General features: G+C 44.1%; 1 protein-coding gene across 1 annotated transcript in view; it reads right to left on the reverse strand.

Moving 5' to 3' along the window:
• The window catches only part of OTOGL (otogelin like), a 1,792,821-nt gene that overhangs the window by 1,621,241 nt on the left and 146,823 nt on the right, over positions 1 to 24,757 (reverse strand). The window contains exon 4 of the mRNA XM_069629328.1: positions 7,577 to 7,646. Within this exon, the coding sequence (XP_069485429.1) occupies positions 7,577 to 7,646 (70 nt within the window). The remainder of the gene's footprint in view (positions 1 to 7,576; positions 7,647 to 24,757) is intronic.

Consider the following 24,757-nt stretch of genomic DNA (forward strand, 5'->3'; position numbering starts at 1 on the left):
CAAGGCGGTTCACTCAGGCATAGCACGCTCTTGGGCTTCTTCGGCACGAAGACACAGATCCATTTCTAACATGAGGGCCTTCTGTGCCCAAGTCTCTTAAGTTATCAAAGTCTCTTGATTCAGAGGGCCTGATGTACCAAAACAACAAAAAGTTCCTTTACAAACATTCAAGTCCGGCGATTCACTCTTCACCCTGCATCCTCCTAAGCTGGGCTCAGATTCTCTTCTCCAATGCTTATATAATATCTTTTCTTGGGTGACTCACAGTTCACCCCAGATCCCCAGTAGCCAGGCTCAGATCCAGTTTACACAATTAGTCTCCCTCAGCCGGGATCGGACCAATTAAAATTTGTATTAGCTATCAAAGGATTTTGAATGTGCACAGGGTTTGGCTTGACCGGTTGCAGGACCACTTCCATTTCACAGTTCATGATTTACACTCTCAGTTGGATGCCTAACAGAGACCTTTGAATGAGCACCCACGTGGCGCCGGACCACTCTGAATATGGCATCTACCTTGGTTTCAAAAGTTCAGTCACTCCTTGGATATTCAATTATATTTGCGTTGCTCATCACATCCCACTTACACTATTTTCTTTGCAGATTTCTTCATACAATGTTGCCGCTTGCAACCTTGGTTCTAACACAGATCGGTCTGTTATCAGTCTCCCTGACTCGCCGGCTGTGCTGACTTTACTGGAGCGGCTTTGTAGTAGGAGCCAAGGACAGTAACATGGCAGCAAGCGCTCCTCCCCATCTCGGCTATCAATGCACGAGAGTCCTGGGTACCTTCAACACACAATGCACCTTTCTTCAGCTTTAATTCCTGGTCTTATGTTTCTTATTCTGTAGGGCTCATGAAAGTATCGATTTTCTTCCACTGAAAAGGACAAGGACAATTCCCACCTTGCAACCCATCCTGGTCTTGCTGCCTTTCTCCTCACGTTAAACTGCCAACTCGGAACTGCTGCTTCCTCATGTGTTTTGCCTTGCTCAGAGTGTGATTTCATGCACCGCCTTTTATCCGTGTGGGGAAGTGTGATGGAAGTCAGGTGTGTGTAATTATCAGTAATTGCCTGACTCTTTCTGACCCTGTGTTGGGACATGTCAGGTATACCGCTCGGGTGTTAGTCCGTTTTCTCTCACAGTGAGCTGCCTGTGAAAAAGTGTTTGTGTCAGGAAAGGGGGGGTTGAGTTCCTAGGTATCATACCTGGTCAGATGAGGAAAAGGTGTTACAAGGAAGGGGATACCGCATCTCACCCTCCGGTGTCCCACTTCCACACCCTGAGGACCTCTCATCCAGGTTATCCTCCCACACTGGTCCACCCCTAGGAACTTGATCCAAAAGCGATGGCCTTTTCCTGGCCACCTGCATGAAAGATCCCCGGGGACTGGCGGCTGAGACACCTCCAAATGTATGTTGGAGACATCTTACAACTTGAAACAGCCTTTCCCAGTGCCTGATCTAATCAAGCGTAAGTCAGGCGCAGTGGAATGGGCAAGACAGGCAGGAATAATTTTGGACACTTTCCTTCCGGGTAGTGCTCCAATCCGATATTTCAGGAATTACTGTGGGGCGGGCTAAGGGAAAGGGGGAGATATGGATCCTGCAGCACTGAGGAGGCCCAGGCAGCCAGAAAGGATTGTGGGTGGTTAATGGTGGCTTATACCCACATTCTTGGCCATCTGATTGGCTGGCACCTCTCTCACAGGCGCTACTAATGGATGGCAACCTATTTCTGCAGGATTAGAAAAACATTTCCATCTGTCCTGTATGTTAACTTTCAGCAACTCCAGTTAACTATTTTTTCTGAAAGGTTGCATAGCTCCAACACATTGAACTTGTGCACAGCGTCATGTACAGGCCATAACTCTGGCATCACTCATTTCACACTCATTCTGCAGTTAGGCCCGTAACCCTAAACTGTATTTACACTGGAAACTGTTGAACGAGTACCACCCTCCCTACCACATCTGAGCACAAAATAAACTCAATTAAAGAGCTATTAGAAACCTGAGGCGTTTCTTCCATGCTATTCCCAGGGATTCCTGACTCAGGTGGCGGATAAGCGAGGGAGGATCGCCTGGGAAGGGGTCCTTGGGGACTGTGGGAGGAGCACCCTTGGGCGAGGCACAGTATCTTTTGTTTCTGCATGCATCCCTACCCAACAACCCCTCTGTCTTTATGGGATATAGTCATCAGAGTCCCGTCCTACCCCAGCCTTTTCCCTTACGGAAAAGAAGGCGGCACCATCAGTGGATAGCAAGGCCATCCCTAAACCCCAATGCAAATTTTACCTCTCCTTTGGTGAAAACCCATTTCTCAGCAACCTTAAATCCAAACCCCATTTTCTGACAAAAATCCACACTATTTTTCTTTCCCTTTCAAAGGACACTACAACTCCCATAATCCCATTCTTTTCTACTAGAATACCAAAAGACTGAGACGAGGACGAGAGGGACTAAGAGTATGAAGATTACAAAAGGGAAACACACTAAGGACAGACTCTTCCATTCTGACAGCAGGCTGTCCTGTTAACGAGGACAGGCAAGGTCAAGGAGATCCAACCCTGAGTAAACACCTGCAGACAATTAACATCTCACAGGTGCATAAAAGGAGCCTGCAGGGGAAGAGAAGGCAGAGGATCCCTACCTAAGTACCAAGTACTCAGAGTGTGACCTGGCGATGCTGGACAGTGCCTGGAAGTCATAGCAGAGAGAGCTGCACACAGCGGGACATATCCAGGTCAGTGCCCATTCCTCTGGGGCATTGACAAACAGAGGAAGAAGTGCATTCTTGGAAAAGTAGTGCACTGCCTGCTGGGTGAACGACAGAGTTGGGGAGGAAAGACCCAAAAAGAAGTATCTGCTTCCCTCCCGGGTGAACAAAGGAGTTGGGGAGGAAGGAGAGGCAGGTGGTGACACCCTGGCATCAGCCCACGAAAACACCAGACCCTGCCTTTCAGCGCTGTGCCACCTGGGTGAGTCTAAGAGAGAAAGGAAGCCAGGGGCATGTGTGTGGCTGAAGCATAATGCTTAATTAACTGAGTCCAAGTGCATTATGGGACTGGTCATTTTTTCAGCAAAAGATTAGAACCCTGAAAATGAGTAGCAGAGTGGTCCGGCTGAATTGAGAGTGACTTTTCGAAACGCTCTGTGAACTGAATACGTCAAAGTGGTCATGCTGAGGTGCCTGTATAATCCTTGCATATTCGAAAGTCTTCGACAGTGAAATCAAAGCAAGGAAGAAGGCTTGGGTCCTGACTGAGTGGAGCCTACAGTGAACTGTGATTTGTGTGATGTGAACTATAAAGTAGGCTTAAGCCTGGTTAAGGGGAGCCTACCATCAACTGGTTAACTACGAATGATAGCTCCCGGGGAGCAAGAAGAGTTAAGTATGGCACAGGGGGGGTCTCCAGGCGGGGTCAGAACCAGGAGGTCCACAGAAACCTTAGATGAACCGGATCCAGAGAAACTGAATATTTGGGGAAGGGAACCGATAAATCATTTCAAATTGTGGTTTAGATATTTATTTTGAGTTTGTTTGGACATAGACCTGATTTTGGGGAAGAGAACCCTGAACAGTCTAAAGACTTATCAGAGAGAACTATTTTGTTTTGGGAACTTTGTGAACACTATAACACAGGTGAGAGAGACCTGGGGCACCTACAGTGAACTGTTGTAGTAATATATTCTTGGTTAGGAACTGAAGAGCTTTGAGGGTCTGATCTGAAAGACCTGAGTGTCTACCTCTCGCTAAGACCAAGAGAACTATACCTTGAAAGGAGATCCAGACTTGGGCGAGGGAAACCCAGGGGGTCCTTATTGAATCTAGATTTAAAAAGCCATACTTCCATCCTGACTTTAAATTTGATGCAGCCTTTATGTTGTTTAATTGCTCATCCCTCTTCACAGTTATTGTATAAGCTTAGGGCAGTTAAAAGGTTTATTAGTTTAACTGTTATAGTTTGGACAAGACTAACTAGTATTGTTTCTTTTCTTTTATTCAAGGGTCGAGATTACTCCCATTCTAGCATTAGGGCAAGTTAGGAGTTTTCCCAAACCCCTTGAAACCTGTTCAATAAACATCCTTGAACTTGCTCTTTGTGTTGCGTTCTTACTTTTGATACCATGAGGTAGTCACAGAGCTTAGTATGCATAACTCCAGTCACTGTAAGCACTGCTCACCTCACATCTTACCTAGACACAAATTATCCACAGTGACCAATTTACAGTGCCAGTTCAGATTATCCCATCAATCCCCACTTAAGATCTGCAAGTGAACCCATACAAACATTACGCATCCAAACACAAGACTCCAGTCAATCAAGCACCTAAGCTGTGAGGCTAGTACAACTTTAGTCATGGCTACATCACTTCAAAGTCATTCGAGTGCAGTTTTGCACTACTAAAGAGGCTTTTGATATTGACAAATATCTTAGTATGTTTGATAGAGAGTCACAAAATATCAAAGGTGGCAAACTGAATGATTTGGGAATAGATGTTTAGGAAATGACGTGAAATATAATATACAAATTGTGTGGACAACTGCACACCTATGGTGTGCCCAAATGAATGCAAGCTAGTAAAAATGTGTTTTTATACAGTAGGAAAGTTGTTCCACTCAACCGCAATTCTCTGGAGCTTCCCTCCCTACCTGCTACCCATATCCATCCCAGCTCTGCTGCTACCCTGCACTCATGGGTGCGTCCTATTTGCACAACTCTCTGTTGCTCCCCGACTAGGTTTGCACTTTAAAAAATCCCATACATCCCATACATAATGTGCTTATGCGTGGAGTTGAAAACACAGTATCAAATATCCAGTTCGATATATGCTGATGAGAAGTTGATTATCCAAACTGTGTGGCAACATAAGACAGAGGCTGGTTTACATATTGTACTGCTAGTCTGAGTAAGTTAGGAGGAATTAAGGCAATCTAACAACAAGGCAAAAAAGGGAAATGGAGAAAGGGAGGGATGGGAACCGGATTGGAGAAAACATATGAGTTATATTAATGTTTCACTCTGAGATAGCCTTGAACACTTATGAGTACCAATAGGTTATTTGGTTAGTTCCAGAGGAGACTCTCACCAAAATCATGATTTGTTAGCTGACATATAAATGGATAGGATATTCATTAAAGTAACAAAGTATTGAGTTTGTCAATAGTTGGTTGACTCGCCCAAAATTCTTTCCCTTTGGAACAACAGTAGGGTAGGTCCTAGGACCACCCTATCTACCCTTTACTACCTGGTTCATGCTAAGGTTTAATCTTGGTTGACAATGCCTGATGCCACACCCTCACACTCAGACGTATGAGAGGGCTTTTCATTGTGTACATTTATCCCCACACCATCCTAAAAAACAAAAAAACAAAAATAAATCCTGGCTCATGAACCGAGAACCCATTGTGATGTTGGAGTCTACATAACTTTCACTCCGTATGAACCACTCACATATAACATGTAGATGTTTGTGATGATTGTTCCCTGTTAGACACTAATTTCCAATCATTAATCTCCTGTATGATGAATCTGAACAAGGCTTTCATTATTGCTTTTGTCCTCCCAATGTATACAATTCTTCAAAATCAAATTGAATGCACAATAGGAGAACAAAGGAAGTGGGGATGGAAGAACCTACCTTCCTTGATCCCAAGAAGAATTAGGATAAATTAATATTTCACCGTTCCCCCAACATATGTAGCCTAACGAACTTCATATGAGTGTGTTACACCTGCAACATAATCTTGTTTTTTGAGTTAATGTATGTAGCTTTCATCTAACGTTTAACTTAAAAGAGGCCACATTGTCCCAATGCTGTATCTTTTCTTGGGCAAATATGGGTAAACAGCAACGTTACCTACTTGTGAAAAAGGTTAGAAACTATTGATAGAGATATAAGGAAATGGCCAAAACACAAGCAGTAAAACTGAAGGTATATGCATGTCCTCCACCACATGCTTATCGGAACTGGCATCACTGCTCCAGAAATGCAGTAATTCACTATGTGTGAGTACTATGAGGATGTGATCACTGTTCCTAAACAGCTAGTTTTGCTCCAGAACATTTAGGTTTTATTTTTCACACTGGAGATTTCTCCCTGATTGAAACAGGCACTCATGTTATGAGCCATGTTGCAAGAAAATGCTGAGTGAGCTTTTTGTGGACAAAAGTTGGAACATTAATGTTGGCAAATATTCAACAGGTGGGGATGTAACCATACTGAGCATCTAACAAGTCAATCTAGTGTTTTGATACTTAATTAATTTAATACGTATTAAAATAATGTTGGATGTTAGCTTGATGCTATACTTAAATAACATTGAATTATTCTTCACTTTACATCTTTCCGATACGCTCTACCATTTCATCATTTGGCTTCTCTTCTCACTTTTATTCTAATTACTTAAATCTATGTTTTGTTCTCTTCTCTGACTCGCATAATTTTCACTATCTCCTCCTGTCTATCAGTCATTCAGTCCTGGATGCATTCTAATCTCCTGCATCTTAACACCTCCAAGACCGAGATTCTTTTCATCGCATCTTCTACTATTTCCTTTCCCTTCTCCTTTCCCTCAATGCTCTTTCCCCAATCTAGCCTACCCCTCTCCACCTCTGCTCGCTATCTTGGTATCTTCTTTGACTCCTCTCTCCCCTTCACCATGCACATCTCTAACACAGCCTGTTCCTGTCGGTATCAACTTTATAGCATACGCAAAGCTAGTCCTTTTCTGTCTTTCCTCGTTACAACTTTTCTCTACAACTGTTATTTCCTGTCTTGACTATTTTTCCTCACCACTATGTGGTCTTCTTGACTATCACCTTACTGCACTCAACTCAACTCTTCTATTCGTACCCTATGCTATCTTCTCCTCAAACGATTATCTTCCCATCTTTACGCTCCTTGTCCAGACTACCGTTTGAACCTCGATTTCTCTTTCATTTTCTCTGCATCCTATTTAATTAAATGCATACTCAGCCTACGACCACACTATCTTCTGTGCACTCCCTCTACATTCCTCCCCACTCAGTACCCATACACCCTTGTACTTTATCTCGCTTCCGGTCATCTGCTCTCTTGGCACCTAAGCATTGGAATTCACTACCCATTGAAATCAGATCCTCTAGTTGCCTCTTAACTTTCTGTCTAAACTTAAAAATTGTTCTTCTTTCCTCTGCTTGCTAAGTTATGTATTGCTCAAATATTGTTGTTCATGTTTATTGTAATAATGTATCGCTTTGATGAAAGTACTACATAAATCAACAAAATAAAATGCAGTACTCTGCTGGAGAGCAACCCTATGCTGGACTTGATAAAGGTTTTTCTTTCCGTACCTTAGCTAGGGTTATTATCACAAAATTGTGAAATGTTTACCTGCTTTATAGCAAATCATGGCTTATGGTTTCAATTTTTCTAAAATATGACACAGTATTTACTTTAGTTAAACTCCAAAATATCAATATGTGCTTCCTGCCTGCCTGCTTTTCTTGGCAGCAGTCAGACTGAAGCTAAAGGTTCATACCATAAACTAACCATACAAATAAGCAACGAACAGGAAAATATACTGACCTTCTGTTGGCATTTGAATATTGGTAAAGGCCCTTTGTGGTTGATTACCAGGGTGAGACGCTCCATAATTCTGCCAAATAGAAGAAAGAAATGTTAATAGTTTGAAGACTTATTGAGTACCAGACAAGGAACTATATCTGGCAGAGAGAATGAGAGGGAGACCAGGAATTTTATGGGGAGAAGAGAAAGTGAGAGAGGGGCAGAGCGAGAACGAGAGCGAGTGTGTACATGTACAAGCTCTCAACCCATCTCTGAGGTCAGTGGGACAGCAGTGGTTTAAATCTCGTACCCACAGGAGAGAATAAATTGTTTATCTGCAAGAAAGACAACAGGCCTGATTTACAAAAGCCTTTTACAATGGCGCAATCCCATTGAAACACGCATTTTAAATCAGGCCCAATATTGGATTCACACTGGCGGGTCTCTTCGGGTACAGCAACTGCAACATGGGCTGCACCTTTTAACAGATCTGCCTACTCTCCAAGTGTAGCCCGGAGGCTCCCGGTTCTAATGCTCTTAACCGTGATTCCAACACTGTTATAGCCAGCAATGATGGCTGCCAAATGGCTCGAGACTCACTGGCGTGAACGACAATATACAGGTGATATACGCAAGCGATCCGCAAATGCTGCCTTTGTGGCCCTTCCTGATTGATTACATCCTCGCCTATTCTTTTAGCTGAAACTCTCAATTGGGGTAATTGTTTTTAAAATGAACCCTACGAGCTTGCAGAAGCCCTGTATATTAGAGCAGGGAAGGACAGAGGACCAGGAAACAAAAGAAGTGGGTGAAAACATTTGCGTTTGAAAGGAAAGTGTTGGAGGCATGAAACACTTGATTACAGAAATATTCAGCAGTGACATCTGTGATAGCATCAGATTTAGGTCTACATTGATTTACTGACTTAAAAGACATGAATCCTGCATTGTGGGGTGTGATAAAAAAAAATTGCTTAACTAGATTAGTCAATATCGCTGAGTTGACTTTCTAAGTAAACCTATCATTTGCAGGTCCCACAAACCGCCCCTGTCTAATTTCTGATAGTATTTTAAGTATTACCAAAGACTTGGAATGGTCTCCCATCACACCCAACGTTCTACATTAAAAGGCATATGCTAACTGCCTCATAGCTGTCAACACAAGTTGCAGTTTAACTCGCCAGATAGGTAAATGCTTGTGCAAGTGGCCTGGTCGGAAGTTTCCTTTAGGTTTTCATAGGCTGGCAGACTATTGTGGGGGATGCAGCAGGAATTTCACAAGATTCAGATTTTGGTCAGGCAGAAGGTGTGTTTCTGTTAAATATGGATGGATATGTATAATGTATTAAAAAAATTTTTTGCTTAACATACAATTCCATCAAACTCACAGCACATAAGATCATCACACGTTAAATACACTGAATCAACAGTTGAATCAATATATGATTTAATAATAACTGTCTGTCGTTTTTTATTTATATGCATGCAAAATATCAAAGCTAACCCATTATTAATAAATAAAAACCTGCCCCATCAATTATTGTGCATTTATTAAAATCCTATCTCCAGATATTGCCTTATCAAATAAATGTAAAGTTCTATTTCTTATATTAACTTGCCCCTATCAAACCAGAGGACAAAGAGCAATGAGAATATGTTTTCAAAATCTCGCACAATTTACAGATCCCATTAGGAAACAAGCATAGTCCCAGAGTTTGGCCTAGCATGGATGTTTATTCCAGTTTTAACAGTTTGGATCTAATGTTCGTGGAAGCTTTAAGATATCTTGATAAAGAAAAATCTTTAGCAAGAGTGCCTGCTTTTCTCAAAAAAAGCAAGGCTGATCTGCACTGCTGAAACTCCATTGGTCTAAGGAGTGGGATCAAGAAGTGCTGGCGGGGTATAGTGTATTCTGGACAAAATAGGATGAGATGTAACAAGTCCTCTATGTTAGCTATATAAATCGGACAAGTAAGTTTAGATGTAGTATTCCCCGCCCACTTTGCAGTGATGCTGTTCAAGAAAATAGCATTAAGTCTAACTTGCGAGACAAGAACACGATAATTTCTTGCCCATGACCATACTAAATAGCTTAGTCAGTCCAAAAGTATGATGTAACTCCTACCAGCTTGTTTTTCACATGGTAATTGGTCTCTGGCCAGCTTATATCTCAATCCGATTGCGTAAATGCAGGAGTCAGTGATAGCGTCCGTAGTGGTCGTAAATAAGAAAGGACCATTACCGTTTGCCTCCTGCAAAACGTTTTTGATAGCGTCCATCCAAGGTATCTTTAAAACGTTCTTTTCACTACCTCTCATGGATGAAATAATGCCCTATGTAAGCACTGCTTTGTCATTTCTCCAGACCCTAAACAATAGCTTTACTGGTTCCAACCTCAGCATGTCTTCAAATGGGAAAAGATTAAATTCATTGTAAACCGCATAGTTTGGTGCTGAGAGTGGCATACCCAAGATGTATTTCCGAAAACTATTTTCCACTAGTGATAGTGGTGTAGTTTTACAAAACTCCCACACACTGGCACCATGTACAGCTATGGCCTTGGACTTGACATTGTAGAGCCTGAATATAAATGGGATTGAATATTGTTATGCCTCATATTGCCTGTGCCATCTCAAATTCCTGTTTAGACACATGCGCTTCTCCTTTAAACTTTGTAGTAAATGTGATCCCCAAGTAGTTATAGTCATTTAGTGTTTTGGAGGTGTTTGCCATTAACAGAGAAATGCTGATGTTTCAACTTGGATGTCTTACCCATCGCGTGACAGATTCAAATTGCATATTTAGAAGCGGTAATCTGCAGTTCTAAGACATTCATAATTAAAATTTAAAAAATAAATGTTCTTTTTTAACTTTATTTAACAAGTTGGTAGTGGTTTACAGGCGTTTACTTTTGTACATATTAAATTTCCATAACAATTATCGTGAATACATTTATGTAGGTTACAGAGTTGGCATTTGCAATTTGCACCCACACTTTACATATCTGTCATACTCGTTGCATTCATGGTGTATCTCACCGTCTTATCTAGTTTAGCGCTTTTTCCATGTATGTGCGGTAGGAGGCCCATATATCCTTGGGCCTGGATGTTGTTACAACTGTGTGTACATACCCCTCCTCATTATGGTTCACAAACGCCATTTCCTTGAGCCATTGTTGCAATGTTGGGGCATCTTTAGCTTTCCATTTAAGTAATTTGCATTTTTTAGCAATAATACATCCCATATTGAAAAGTCTATGGATCTTTATGTTGACCTTGCCAATATCTCCCAGTCGGTATTTCAGGGATAGGAGCGTCGAGGGGGGGAGGGGGGGCGATATCAGTCAATGTGTCTTTGCTATCTGTTGCCAGAAAGCCAATATTGGGGGACAGTTCCAGAACATGTGGATCGTGTCAGTCTCATTGCTGTTGCTCTATGGGCAGAGTTGCGTATTATTCGGATTGAATCTGGTGATATGTCTGGGGGTATAGTGACGTCTGTTCAGTACTTTGAACTGTATCAGCCGTAATCTTGCATTTAGTGATATATCTTTGGTGAGGCTGCATATTTTCTGCCATTTAGCATCATCTATCGCATTCCCTGTACATTCCCTGTATCTCTTTCCCATTTATTTCTCAGTGTATTTATCTGCGGGGCTCCGGCCTGTATCATGGTATATAGTCTGGATATCAGTTCTTTCCTGTTATCACCCCTTACCACTGTTTCAATACATTCGTTTGATTCAGGCTCTGTAGGGAATGATGGCCATTTTTTTCTTACAGCCGCTCTCATGCGGTAGTACTGTAGTATCTGTATAGGATTGTTTCCTATTTTATCTTTGAATTCATCTATTGAGACAAACCTATCCCCAGGGAAGAGGTCTGCCACTTTCATGACCTTATCCGGGTCCCATATGCTCTGGACATCTGTGTCTAGTGTCGGGACAGTTCCATAAAGGAACTGAATTACTATATGGGTTTCTAATCTCCAGTCTTTCCGTTATTCGTCTGCATGCATCCAGAGTGGTACGCAAGGGGTCAAATGGGCAGGAGTCTACATGATATTTGGATATCAGGGTGGTTTTTATGTCATTCAGGGTTGCTGTGTATGTTTCGAGGTCCATATGTGCACATTTGTTATCCGGGCTGTACCAGTATCCTGCATAGTGTGCTTGGGCGGGCAAATAATACAGCTGAAAATCAGGAGCCGCAAGTCCACCTCGATTCCTCCTGTATAGCGATATCGGGAGTCTAGTACAGAGGCTCAGTTTTAGTTCAAGTACGTTGAGGTATTCTGCATGATTGTTTTCGTACAATAGTTTGTGTGAGCGTGCAACTTTCCCTCCCAGATATTTGACCGTATCTTCCACCAATTTCAAACCGTGTAGCTGTGTTGGCTTAGTGGTGTTGTCAGTTACGGGGAACAGTTCTGATTTCGTTGTGTTCATTTTGTATCCTGAGTGCAGGGTGAATTTGTTGATTTCGGTAAGGACAGGAGCGATATTCGCAGCAGTGCTTCTGAGGGATATTAAGAGTATCGTCCGCATAGAGTGATATTACCTGTGAGGGAGTCCCCAAATGTGTATCCCTCTGTGATTGTGGAACTCTCGGATCCTGCTCGCAAACGGTTCTATAGTTAGTCCAAAGAGGGGGGGGAAATGGACATCCCTGTGGAGTACCCCTGGCTAACTTGATTGGTTCAGAATCGTTTTTGTTAGTTTGTATCTTGGCTTTGGGGTCGTTGTACAGTAGCTAAACACATTTATTGAAACCTTCCCCTAGTCCCAGTCATCTTAGCAGCCCACATAGGAAGTTCAAAGACACCGAATGAAAGGCTTTTCCAGCATCTAATATCACCTTAGGGTTTAACTGAGCTATAGTGCCCAACAGTCTTTGCAGGTTTAGGGCTGGTGAACTGCCCGGAATGAAACCTGACTGGTCAGAGTGCACTAGATCTGACCTATACGGTAGTAGTCTGTTCGGTAGGATTTTGGCAAAAATGTTTGCGTCTGCATTGATTAGTGAGAGTGGGCAGTATGAGGACATCTCATTTGGGGGTCTGCCTGCTTTTAAGAGGACTGTAATAACCGCTTTGGTGAGGGATGTTGGAAGTGTGCCTGTAGTGCAGGCATCTTCCAATAAAGTAGTCTTGGGGCTAATATCTCCTTGTAAACCTTGTATAGTTCGATTCCAATGCCTTCTGGGCCAGGGGCTTTACTTGACACTAGGGAGGCTATAGCTTCAGTTAATTCCTTCACCATTACCGAGCTTTTCAATTTATCTGTGGCTTCGCTGTCCAGTGTGGGGAGCTTTGTGTCTGCCAGATAATTGTCAATCTCTTCCACTGACACTTTGTCGTTATTGGCATATAGTTTCCGATAATATTCTTTAAACATGGTGTTTATTTCCATGGGCTGGATTGTGGTTCCACCATCAGGTTTCGTGATACCACTAATGTGGTGTGTGTCCCTTTCTCCTTTAATTATTCCTTCAAGTAGACGTCCAGGATGGTCTCCCTCGCCATATCTCCTGGTCTGTACTTTCCCGGCTATGTGTCGAGTTTCTCGTTCCGCTAGGTCGTGGAACTTCTGCATGTTACACTTGATTAAGCCCAATAATGCCCTATTGTGTGTTTTGCCATATTTGTTTTCTAGACTTCTCAAGTCGCCTTCCGTCTCACCCAATTCCCTTCTTATGGTTTTTAAGATTCCAGTTGTTGAGGCTATCATTTTCCCCCGAAACCACACTTTAAATGTTTCCCACACAGTGGAATAATTTGCTACTGGTCCTTTGTTGTCCTCAAAAAATGCCTCTATGTCTATCCTGAATGTTTCTGCCATTGAGGTGTCTGTTAATGCTGCCAGCACCATTCTCCACAGAATTCTGGGCTTAGCTTCGGGTGATAGCTTCACACGGAGCACTACCAGAGAGTGGTCCAACCATGTGCCTGGCAAGATTGTGGTCTTGCATGCTTTATCTAACCATGTTTCCGAGATGAGCCAATAATCTATTCTGGACAGTGCATCATGAACTGTGGAGTAGAATGTATATTCCACTGTGGTTGGGTGTTCTATGCTCCATACATCTAGTAGAGCATACTGGGCCATGATCTGTGTTATAGCGAGGGTTGCTTTAGTCTTGCTTGTATTGCTAGTAGTTTATCTGTCCTTGGTGTGGTCGAGTATAGTGCTAAAGTCTCCACCCCACAGTATTAGTGTATCAGGGGTCTGTCCTATTAATGTAGCCACTTTGATGTAAAATGCAGGGTCATCAATGTTGGGGCCGTATGTGTTGATAAGAGTTATTGCCGCGTTGTCAATGGTTCCAGACACTATAACATATCTACCTTCTGCATCAATATGTGTCTGTCCAGTTCTGAAATTAACATTTTTATGTATGAAAGTTATTACCCACCTGGCCTGTGATGAGTAGTTTGTGTAAAATCAGTTTTTCCGCCATCTGTGTGCCATTTGACTGTGTGTTGATTCTAGTGAGTGGGTCTCTTGCAACATTATTATATTGGGAGAATGCCGTTCCAGGTAAATCCAGATCTTTCTTACTTTTATCGGGTTATTTAGCCCTCTTACATTCCATAAAATTAGTTTTAAGTGTTCAGCCACTCCAAAACCCCTTGCCTCCCATCCCTGTATTATTTGCCTCTTGAATGTTATGTACCCAACTGCGATTGTACAGTTCCGTAACCCTCTTGTCACTTACTTTTCCAACTTTTCTACTTACAACTTGCGAGCTACCGTAGCACTAGCCGGCCCGCATATTTCCTACTGCCCTCCCTCTGACCTCACTCACCATTTGCCCCAACTTGATGATGTTTCAACCCCAAACATTTGGTACGGTCCTTGGGTGCTATGCTGGCCACCTTTACCGTCTGACCGGCTCAACGTGCCCTGGCGCTTCATCTCTGTTCGTTGCCAGCAGAGTAGGTTATTAACTGATTTATCGGGCCTCCCGTAGAGGTTGTGTGTTCCTTTCAGTCATTCTCATCCTTGTGAGCTCCCACATCGCCCAGTGGCCTATGCGGCTCTTGGTTTTGTTGCAGCGGGGGAGCCGGTATAGAGGCTTCAAGGTAGGATACCGCTTGTTCTGGATAGTCAAAGAAATGGGCTCTACCCCTGTGTTGGATCCTTAGTTTTGCAGGAAAAACCAAGGAGTACAGGACCTTCTGAGGTCGGAGGAGACACTTCACCGTATCATATAATCTGTGTTGCGCTTGTACACCAGCTGCAAAGACATGTATATTGCTGGATTTGAACCTTAGTGCGCCCATCTCCCTAGACAGACGTATGATTGTATCACAGACTCTATAGTTTAGTTATTATGTGGAGGGGCTCCCGGACATGGGGGGGTAGCGTCTTGTGTGCCCTTTCCATTAGGAATTATGAGGAAAGTCTGGAAGGGTCAAATAATGTTTTTAAGAGATTCTCCATGAATGGCTCCATAGGGCCTTTACATGCTGCCTCCGGGACTCCCACCACACAGATGTTGTTGCGCCTAGATCTTGATTCTAAATCCCCACACTTATTTGTCATCTTCTTAAGTTCAGTATGGAAGGTTGCTAATTCACGACAGTGTTTTGCCAGGGTGTCTTCTGTTGCATTGATTTGAGTTTCAGCTTCAGTGATGCGTCCGCTCTCTTTCTCTATTTTTGACTTTAGGGATCCAATCGTGGTGAAAATATCCTGCATTTTTACATTGATGGACATGAACCCATTCTGCATCGTTTGCAGCAATTGACCTTCGCGTAAGTTTTCTTGTGTCATTCATCTGTGGTGCCCTGGAGGACGGAGGAGTTTCAGAATTTGAAGGCTGGGGGCCCGTAAAGGAGTTCATGGGGCCCTTTTTCCTGTTTGCCCCTTTCGTCATGTTGCTGGGTCTATTATTGTTTGTTTCTGTAGTGCAGCGGTGTTATCTTTACTCAGTTCCTTTTAACTGTTTCAAGGATTTGGCAGCATTAATTATGTCCCCCACCTGGGTTGTATGCACAATAATGCATTACATGTCAGTGATTATAAGTGTCTGCACCGCTGGGGAATTGGCCTGCTTGGGGATGTTGTATATATTCCTATGCATCTATTTTGAGTGCAATGATAAGTTTGCCCCACTCAGTTGTTGCGGCTCCTGGCATCTGGCCCTGCCTCCAAGTGAAGATCAGCTTGATATGAGGTTACAGGATTGTTTACACCGCTGTGGCTCCCCAGGGCTTTTTTGTGTGATCACTGCCATATTGCACCACGTTTGGGCCTGGGGCTACATTGTTATTAGCTTGTTTGCACGGCACCACCACACCAATCCACCACAACCCTGAGCTAGCATTTAGCAGCAAAATAGCATCCACTTCCACTTCATCCCTAAAATTCTCTGCACTAAACACGGACAATGCCCACAGCCAATATGGGCAGGGATAAAACCAAGAAACACTCCATGCAGAATAGGATTGACCGATACACTACGCCAACCACGCAGAGCCAGGAGGAACTCGACACGTCGAGTGCCATTGCTGGCGCAGATAACTCATTGGAACTCATTACGACCCTGGCTCTCCCATAATGGACGGTGCCGGTACGGGACCGGCACCATTGATTACGGGATGCCCTATTACGAGGTCCCCCTGCGGGACCCACTCAGAACGTATGATCAGACCAGACTCCTTAGTGGGTCCTGCAAAGGGACCAAGGAGCTAATAACGGGCCAGTTTTTAACGGGCCCGTTATTAGCTTCCTCCCCATTCCCAATGAGCCCTATGGGGGCTCAAATGGGAATAGGGATGGATTTTTTTAATGAGGAATTACCGGGTCCTCCAAGGTTGGAATGGCACGTCAATTCCTCATTGAAGGAACCCAGACCTGGAACCCAGTATGGAGGCAGCCAGGCCCTTAATAAGGGCCTGGCTACCTCCATACTCATACTGAGGCCCATTGTCCTTAAAAGACGTTATGGCCACCATTGCAGACTTACGTGCCTCCATGGAACAAAAAATAGATGGCATAAGTATGGACGTGTCGCTCCTTCGTCATGACCTGCAAAAGATAACATCTCGCACGGGCGAAGCGGAACAGCACATCTCGGGCGCAGAAGATGGAATACGGGAGCTGCAGCAACAGTTGGCTGGCGTCAAATCAAGGCTGAAAACGATGGAAGAAAGGGTAGATGAGGGCGATGGGAGATCGAGGCGCAATAATGTCAGGATCCTGGGTCTGCCTGAAAACACAGAGGGCCCGAGCATGGAACTTTTTCTGGAGCAATGGCTTACAGACATGTTCGAACCAGACTCCTTCTCCAAATTCTTCTCAATAGAGAGGGCTCACTGCATGCCGACTGGAAGACCAATACCCAGAGCTCCACCACGCACAGTGATTGCAAAGCTCCTTAACTACAGGGATCGGGATGCGTTACTCCAGAGAGCACGCACCAAGGGCGCATTAACTTACAACGGCTAAAAAAATGTCCCTTTTCCCCGATTACACCAGAGAAGTGCAGAAGACCAGGCAATCATTTGATCAGCTCAAGAAACAATTGCAGGCGCTTAATGTCAAATATAGTCTACTGTTCCTGGCCCAACTTAAAATATACCACAAAGGTACAACAATCCACTTCACCGACCCGAAGGAGGCATGGAGATGGGCAGAGTAACATATTGAGGGCGACTGGGGAACTTTGCGGACAACGGGAATGGGAACCCACATGCCCGACCGGAACAAAGGCCGCCACCAATACAACCACTGTGGGAGGTGAGCTGGAATGAATATCGAAGACGGCAGACTGTCACATATCGTATCCTCTGAGACGCAAGGAGAAAAGGTACTATGCCGCTCGCAATACAATGACCAGGCTAACCAAGGATATTCAACATTTGCGCGACCACCATGAAGGTCACCCCCTCAGAATGTACATCACCTCTGGCCCTGAAGAGCAGGGTCATCTAAGGTTGTTGGGGTGAACTGTCTTACAGAGTATTTTGTTGGTTTAGAAGCTAACCTAGTTTGTAACAGCTATTATTTATTGTTCGGGCGACAGATGCTTCAAGTTGGGTGGAGTATAGGGTGGGGGGAACAAAGTTTTGTTGTTAAGGGTTCAGTTAGTCAAGGGTCCGGAAGCCAATTCACTCATATTCCTTTGAAAAAGCTACCCATCACGAAGTGGCCAGGTCTTCATCTACACGCAATGCACGATAGGACGTTCATGGGCCTGTACCCTACCTAGGGTGGCACCTACTAATAGCGATGTCAGGGCCCTACGGTTCTTGACATGGAATGTCAATGGGCTGGGCGGTGGGCTCAAAAGACACCTGGTCACACAATTCCTAAAAAATCATACACCAGATGCAGTATTCCTAACTGAAACGCATCTGGCAGGTACCACATGCAACCAATTCAAACGCACCAACTACCGCCTGGCAATACACGCTGGCTTTACTATGGGTTCACGCAGCGTGCTCATACTAATACATAAAAAACTCCCCCTCACTCTCTCCAACATGGTACAGGACACAGGAGGTAGATTTGCATACATTACAGGAACACTCTGGAATCAAACCATAGCGATGATGGTGATTTATTCACCTCTGGCACTCTTATCCGCGCTAATAAACAATATTACCCCCCATAATCACCAGAGACACATCAGACATTATGGTCATGGGAGGTGACTTCAATGAGGTCATGGAGGTGGGGATCGACCGCACACACTTAAGAGGGAGAAATCCCAACACTCACACTAAGATCGCTACTTTTGCCAAAGCACTTGGTTTGCAAGATGTATGGCGTGACCTACATCCTGACACATGAGAATACTCGTATCATTCCGGGGTACACGCCTCATTCTCGAGACTAGATTATTTATTTCTTCCGGCAACAGATATACATAAGGCAACTATGGCGACACTGCTTCCTCGAGGCATCTCAGATCACTCCCCACTATTGATGGACCTAAGCACGACTAGACCGCTCCCTCCCCCCTTGTGGCATCTAAACAATTATTATCTAGGCTTCCCAGATCTTGTGGAACAAGCACAAACAGCCACGAAAATGTATTTTGAACTCAACACTGGGTCAGTAGATAACCAAGGAGTGCTGTGGGAAGCATTTAAACCAGTGCTCAGGGGAGAGATTATCTCTTGGACCACGACACACAAAAAAACCATTAAAAACCGATACTCGAAGCCGAACAGCAGTTTGAACAAGCGGAAACGACCCATTTAACTCTTGACCTGCCTGATACGCATGGTTCAATACTGCTAGCACAAAAACGGCTAAAAAATATTGCCTTAGATTGTGCCAAACAGGCGAACAGAGCGATGCGAGCCAGGGTATACGAGACCGGCAACAAGGCGGGCAAAATGCTGGCATGGCTGGAGAATCGGGACAGGGGACACAGCCAGGTTAGAATAATTAGACCCGAAGGTGCAAGCCAACTTCTGACTGACCGGGACATAGCAGAAGGCTTTGCCACCTATTACGAGGAGTTATATAAAGCACCAACCTCTCCTATCGACACCTCGATACTAGATGAAGTTACCCTTCCCCTCCTAGATGTAGATCAACAAAACCTGTTAGAAAAAGACATCACGGAAGAGGAACTAATAACAGCCATGTCAAAACTCCAATCAGGGAAGACACCAGGGCCGAACGGCTTCCAAATAGAAATGTGACGGAAGGTAGGACCGAATGAAATTACCCCACACCTGTTACTGATGTATTTACATTCGAAGGAACAGGGCTGCTTGCCTGCAGACCTTAGGAAGGCCACAATAATAGTGATACCCAAAGCAGATAAACCCCCAGATAGATGCAATTCCTACAGACCAATTTCCCTTATAAATAGTGAGACCAAGATATTGGCAAAGGTACTAGCCAACCGTCTACAACAGGCTATAACATCACTAATTCACCCGGACCAATGCCGCTTCATGCCACGAAGGTCCACACGCATGAACATACATAGGCTGCATATAGCTCTGGAAAGGGCGTCCACTATCCAAGGCCCACTAGCACTACTCGCAATAGACTTTGAAAAAGCCTTTGATTCAGTGTACTGGGAAGCACCATGGGAAATAATGCACAGCATGGGATTCTGTCCACAATATATAGGTTGGGTACAACTCCTCTATAACTCCCCAGAAGCAGAAACAAAAGTAAATGGGTTTTTTTCAAGGCCTTTTAGGCTAGGGAAGTGAACGAGACAAGGTTGTCCCCTGTCCGCAATGCTCTTTGCGCTAGCAATAGAGCTCTTAACCGAACTGTTGAGGGCATCACGAACATGGAGCGGTTTTCGCTGGACACACGATTGGGAAGATAAAGTCTCCCTATATGCGCATGACTTGCTAATCTATTTCAAAGATCCCATCTACTCTTGCTTGCCCCATGATAACAGGTCTGCTGGAGAGATATGGCCTCTTCAGCGCACTGCGAGTAAACTGCTCTAATTCAATATTGTTCCCGATTTGGGGCACACGTTCCATGATACCAGAAAATTGTGCCTATTAAGTTGTAACGGATCAGTTTAAATACCTAGGTATACAGATCACGAATGAGCTGAATGATTATGTGATTAAAAACCTTCACCCGATCGTAAAACGATTTTCAGAGGATGTCCGTCACTAGATCTCCCTGCCATTAACCCTGCTTGGCAGAGCAGCGCTTTTTAAAAATGATGGCCCTTCCTCGCTTCTTCTACATATTACAAAACGCCCCACTGCATATCCCGCTGAACGAATTTCCCAAACTCAAATGTATACTCAGAAAGTTATTATGGTGCGGGGGACACCCACGTATTGCACTTTGCACCCTCTAGAGATCCATATGGGAGGGTGGGATTGGACTCCCTCGTCTGCAGACTTATTATTGGGCCAGTCAGATGTCAATAGTCAATGACATGCTACACAGTGACAAATCGCTACCGCATAACAGAACAGGAAACACTGAGAGGACAAGTAAACCAAAGCTGGAATACCTTTACCAGGAAATACGCCATGCACCCCCCCCCCCGGAACATGCTGTCACATGTGTCACTAATCTGGATGGAAGCACATAAATACATAGGATGGGATAAAAAAAGTCACCCCTGTGCAACCATTGTGGGACAATAGGAATCTCCCTGAGGTGGGAAAACTCCCTAAATGGCCCGGCTGGGTGGGGATGGGGATAATGAAGATTGGCAATGTAATCGCAGAAGGCAAGCTGGTGACTTTAGAAACTTTAGTATCTCGCTTCCATCTCCCAACAGCTGAACAATACCATTATACACAGCTACAACATGCATTAAAGACCCACCTTTCGGCACTAGATAATATGCCTGAATTTACTCCCCTGGAAAGGAACTTAGCCCTGGAAAGGGTGGACAGCAAGCTAACCTTGGTTATGTACAGTGCTATAACCTCCTTTGCCACGACTGAGCTATCGAGCTTGAAATCCAAATGGGAAAAAGATGTGGGCGTCATACAACCAGAGGACTGGGTCACAATCCTGATGTACACCCGTGAAGTGGCCATTTCATCCAGGCTACGGCTCATTCAGTTTAAGATATTACACAGGGTATACTATCCAAGAGTGGCACTTTACCAGTGGGGGAAAACTGTTGATTCATACTGTTTGCGTTGCAAAAGCGAGGAGGGTACCTTCTTTCATATAATGTGGGACTGTACTTGCATTCAACAGTACTGGCAGCAATACTGTGACGAACTTTAGCAAGTATTGGGGAGAACAGTCCCCAGAGATCCTAAGTTACTGCTACTAGGGGTGAAAGGGGGGGGGAGAACTGTCACGCTACGAAAAACTGTTCTTAGCAACAGCTACAGCACTGATAAAAAGGAACATAGCGAAGTTGTGGGGCTCTGGAGTAACCTCACAGTATGAGCAGTGGATTACAGACATGAATATGTGTATTGCGATGGAACAGAGATTATACACTGCTAGAGGGTGCCCGGGGAAGGCCAATAAAATATGGCAAAGATGGGAAGATGTGCAGTAACCTGCCCAGGTTATGCGGTGTAAGATATAACGTGATGTTGGTAAGCGATTGATTGTGAGAGCGGTGATTGATTTCCTACGACCCAATGTTTTCGTTTCTTGAGTAGTAATGATGGAGTGGCCAAATGGAGCCATGAATGTATGAGGTAATATTTTGATTTTGATTTCTAAAATAATAAAATGTGTTATCAAGAAAAAAAAGAAAGGTAAAAGGAACACTTCACTTAGCTACCGTACTATATCACTCTTAGACTGCAAAAGTAACATTTTCGCAAGTTTGGTTTTGCCGGACCTGGAGGACTGGGCCAGATCTGCCGGACGCCCCACAAAGTTTCAAACAGGATTTAGAAAGGGTCTTTCCACCACCCTGAACTGATTCATGGTGTCATGCATTCAAGAACAGACATGGGCAGAGGCGTTTTAGCAGACCTTCTTGATGGCTATTGATTATTCAATGGCCTTTGATTCAGTCATCCATGCTTGTCTCTAGGTGAAATTGCAGGCCTGGGGTATTGCACAGTCCTTACTGGCAATATTGATTCATCTGCATAGGTGGGTCGGTCTTGCAGGTCAGATTGAACAAGCAGGGGACCTTGTCTCAAGAATTCTGTACCCATAGGGGGCTGAGGCAGAGATGTCTTATAGTTACTTACCTGTAACTGTATTTCTCCAGCATTGGTAGCTTTCAGAGATTTGCATGCTTCAATATTCCCCGCTGTCAAACCGGGAAACCTCAGTAAATTAAATAATATACATTAATATATTAAAAACATTCCCTTGCGAAAAAAAAGGAAAGAAAGCTACACCCACAGGGCCCTATAGGGCTTGTGTAGCCTTTCACTTGTGGAGTCCCTCCACCTCCTTTTGGTCCTTTTAGGCCCTAACCAATGAGGTGGCAGGGCTTAGGCTCCACCCCAGTCAGTCAGCTTGGAATGTTGCAGCCGAATGTCCGACAATTGCCACATTTTCTTACTGCGTATCTGTACTGAAGGAAGTTCAGACATCTTGCTATGAAATGAATTATAACCAGTGATTGGACTAGGCTGTAACAATGAAGCCCTTTGTCGGCTTACTTGCACCATATGCAAATGAAATCTATGAGAAGGTACTTGCACATTTGCCTATTTGAATATTTGCACTTTGTGTACTTGCATATAGGGGAGTTGAGATGAGCTGCAAATACTTAAAAATCCTGTTGGACAAAGGCTGTTGCATTCTTGTTGCATATTTGCTCATTTACACAATTGTTCATTCGTATTTGTACGGATATCACCCTTGATTATATATCTTGAAAGGCACTTTGTAACTGCTACAGGCTGTACAATGTTAGATTATATGTTTGCAGGGAAAGCTGAGTATATTATTAATTGTTGTGGGATAAGGTTTTTAGGCACTTTAGACTATGTACTCTCTGCTTTCCGGTTTGTTCTTCGCCTTTTTTCTTTGTGTTATTTTTTACACTCCATCTACTTTTAGAGACAGTTTTTATACTGATTATAAATGTGATATTTATGTATTGTATTGTTGTTATAATTGTCTTTTAAAGGTTTGTGCAAGGTTGACAGGTTTCATCCAGATTCACAATAAAGAAAAATTAAATGAAAAGTGTTCAGATCTATGAATGCCATGTATATAGATTCTTTGTTCATATACAAGGAGTTTGCTGCAATAAGATAAAGGTTCGATGCCTGGTCATTGGTTCACACTTCTGTTAACCCAACTGGTTATCAACAAGAATGTGTTGCGCTTTGGCCCATTTCTGGGGGTGGTACAGTACCACCCTACCGAATATCCTGAACTGGGAATCCATTAGGGAAATTGGTCTTTAAGATATCCCAAACTGCTCATCTGGACAGACCACTCTGCCATCCCATTCTCTGTCCTCACTCCACCCCCTCCACCCAAGACCATCGCTGCCTACACACACGGCCACAAATGCTGGAACAAAGTCAAAGTACTTCCCGATCTAGCTGAAGCACTGATGCAGAGTCTCCTTGCACTGCCGACCTCAGACAGAGCATTAACTATCGAAACCTTTAACTCCTGGCTCAATGAATCACTACTTCCTCTCACCTCCTCACGCCCTGCAACACTCGCACAGGACCATCCCCCAAATGGTTCACGCCCCGCTTGAAGACCTTCAAAAGCAAAAACAACTCTCTTAAAAGCAAATGACGATCATCTAAAAAAAAACTCAGTACATCAATATTTGCTCACCACCTCCGCAATTACAAATCTGAGATCCGAAAGGCTAAAAAGGCATACTACAATAAAAGAATCCTGAATTGTCACAACAACAGCAAAGAGGCCCACAGGATCCTCACCGAATTCCTGAAAGCCTCCTCCACATCTAGCTGGACTACGACGAAGCAAGCTCTCTGCGCCTCCCTCTCCCTTAATTTCCACAACATAGTTCTAGGCAGGATAATAATCCCACACTTTCTACCCTCACCCCTGTTCCTCCCAGCTCCACTGCTCCACCTTCCATAATACAATTTTTCGACTCTTTCAAACCCAACTCGAGTGACGAGTTCCTTAATCTACTATCCCGGTGCAGACCCTCGGGATCACCGCTTGACCCCTGTCCGGCATCTCTTCTAAAAGAAATATTCTCCTCCACATGTGCGGCAAAACAACCTAAGTCCATAATAAATAACTCCCTCACCTCTGCTATCTTTCCAGAGGCCTTTAAAATAGCACACGTTAAACCACTTCTGAAAAAAGGCACCCTCTTGAGCTTAAGAACTATAGGCCGATTTCCAACACCAAATTCTTGGCGAAACTCATTGACCACGATGCATACTCGCAGCTCAACAACTTCGTAGAATCCAACAACCTACTTGACCCGCTCAATCGGGCTTCAGGCCGCGCCATGGAACAGAAACCACTCTGATCTCGATCAAGGTGTCAGCGGACTCGGAGTGCTGTGCAGCGCTGGTTCTCCTTGATTTGTCAGCTGCCTTTGACACCATTAATCTCTTTATCCTCCTTGACCAACTACACACCCTTGGAATCCAAGGCTCGGCACTGAAATGGATTGCCTCATTCCTCAACAACCGGAAACAAATCACCTTTCTCTCACCTTTTCTCTCAACCGCGCGCACCGTGAACACCAGAGTACCACAAGGCGCCTGCCTCTCTGCTGTCATCTTCAACCTCTATCTGACCACGCTACCAAGGATCATCCGCGCACACAACCTCACCTGCTACAGCTACGCTGAC

Source organism: Ambystoma mexicanum, chromosome 12 (genome assembly GCF_040938575.1).
Source record: "Ambystoma mexicanum isolate Mex_15411 chromosome 12, UKY_AmexF1_1, whole genome shotgun sequence".
Lineage (NCBI taxonomy): Eukaryota > Metazoa > Chordata > Amphibia > Caudata > Ambystomatidae > Ambystoma > Ambystoma mexicanum.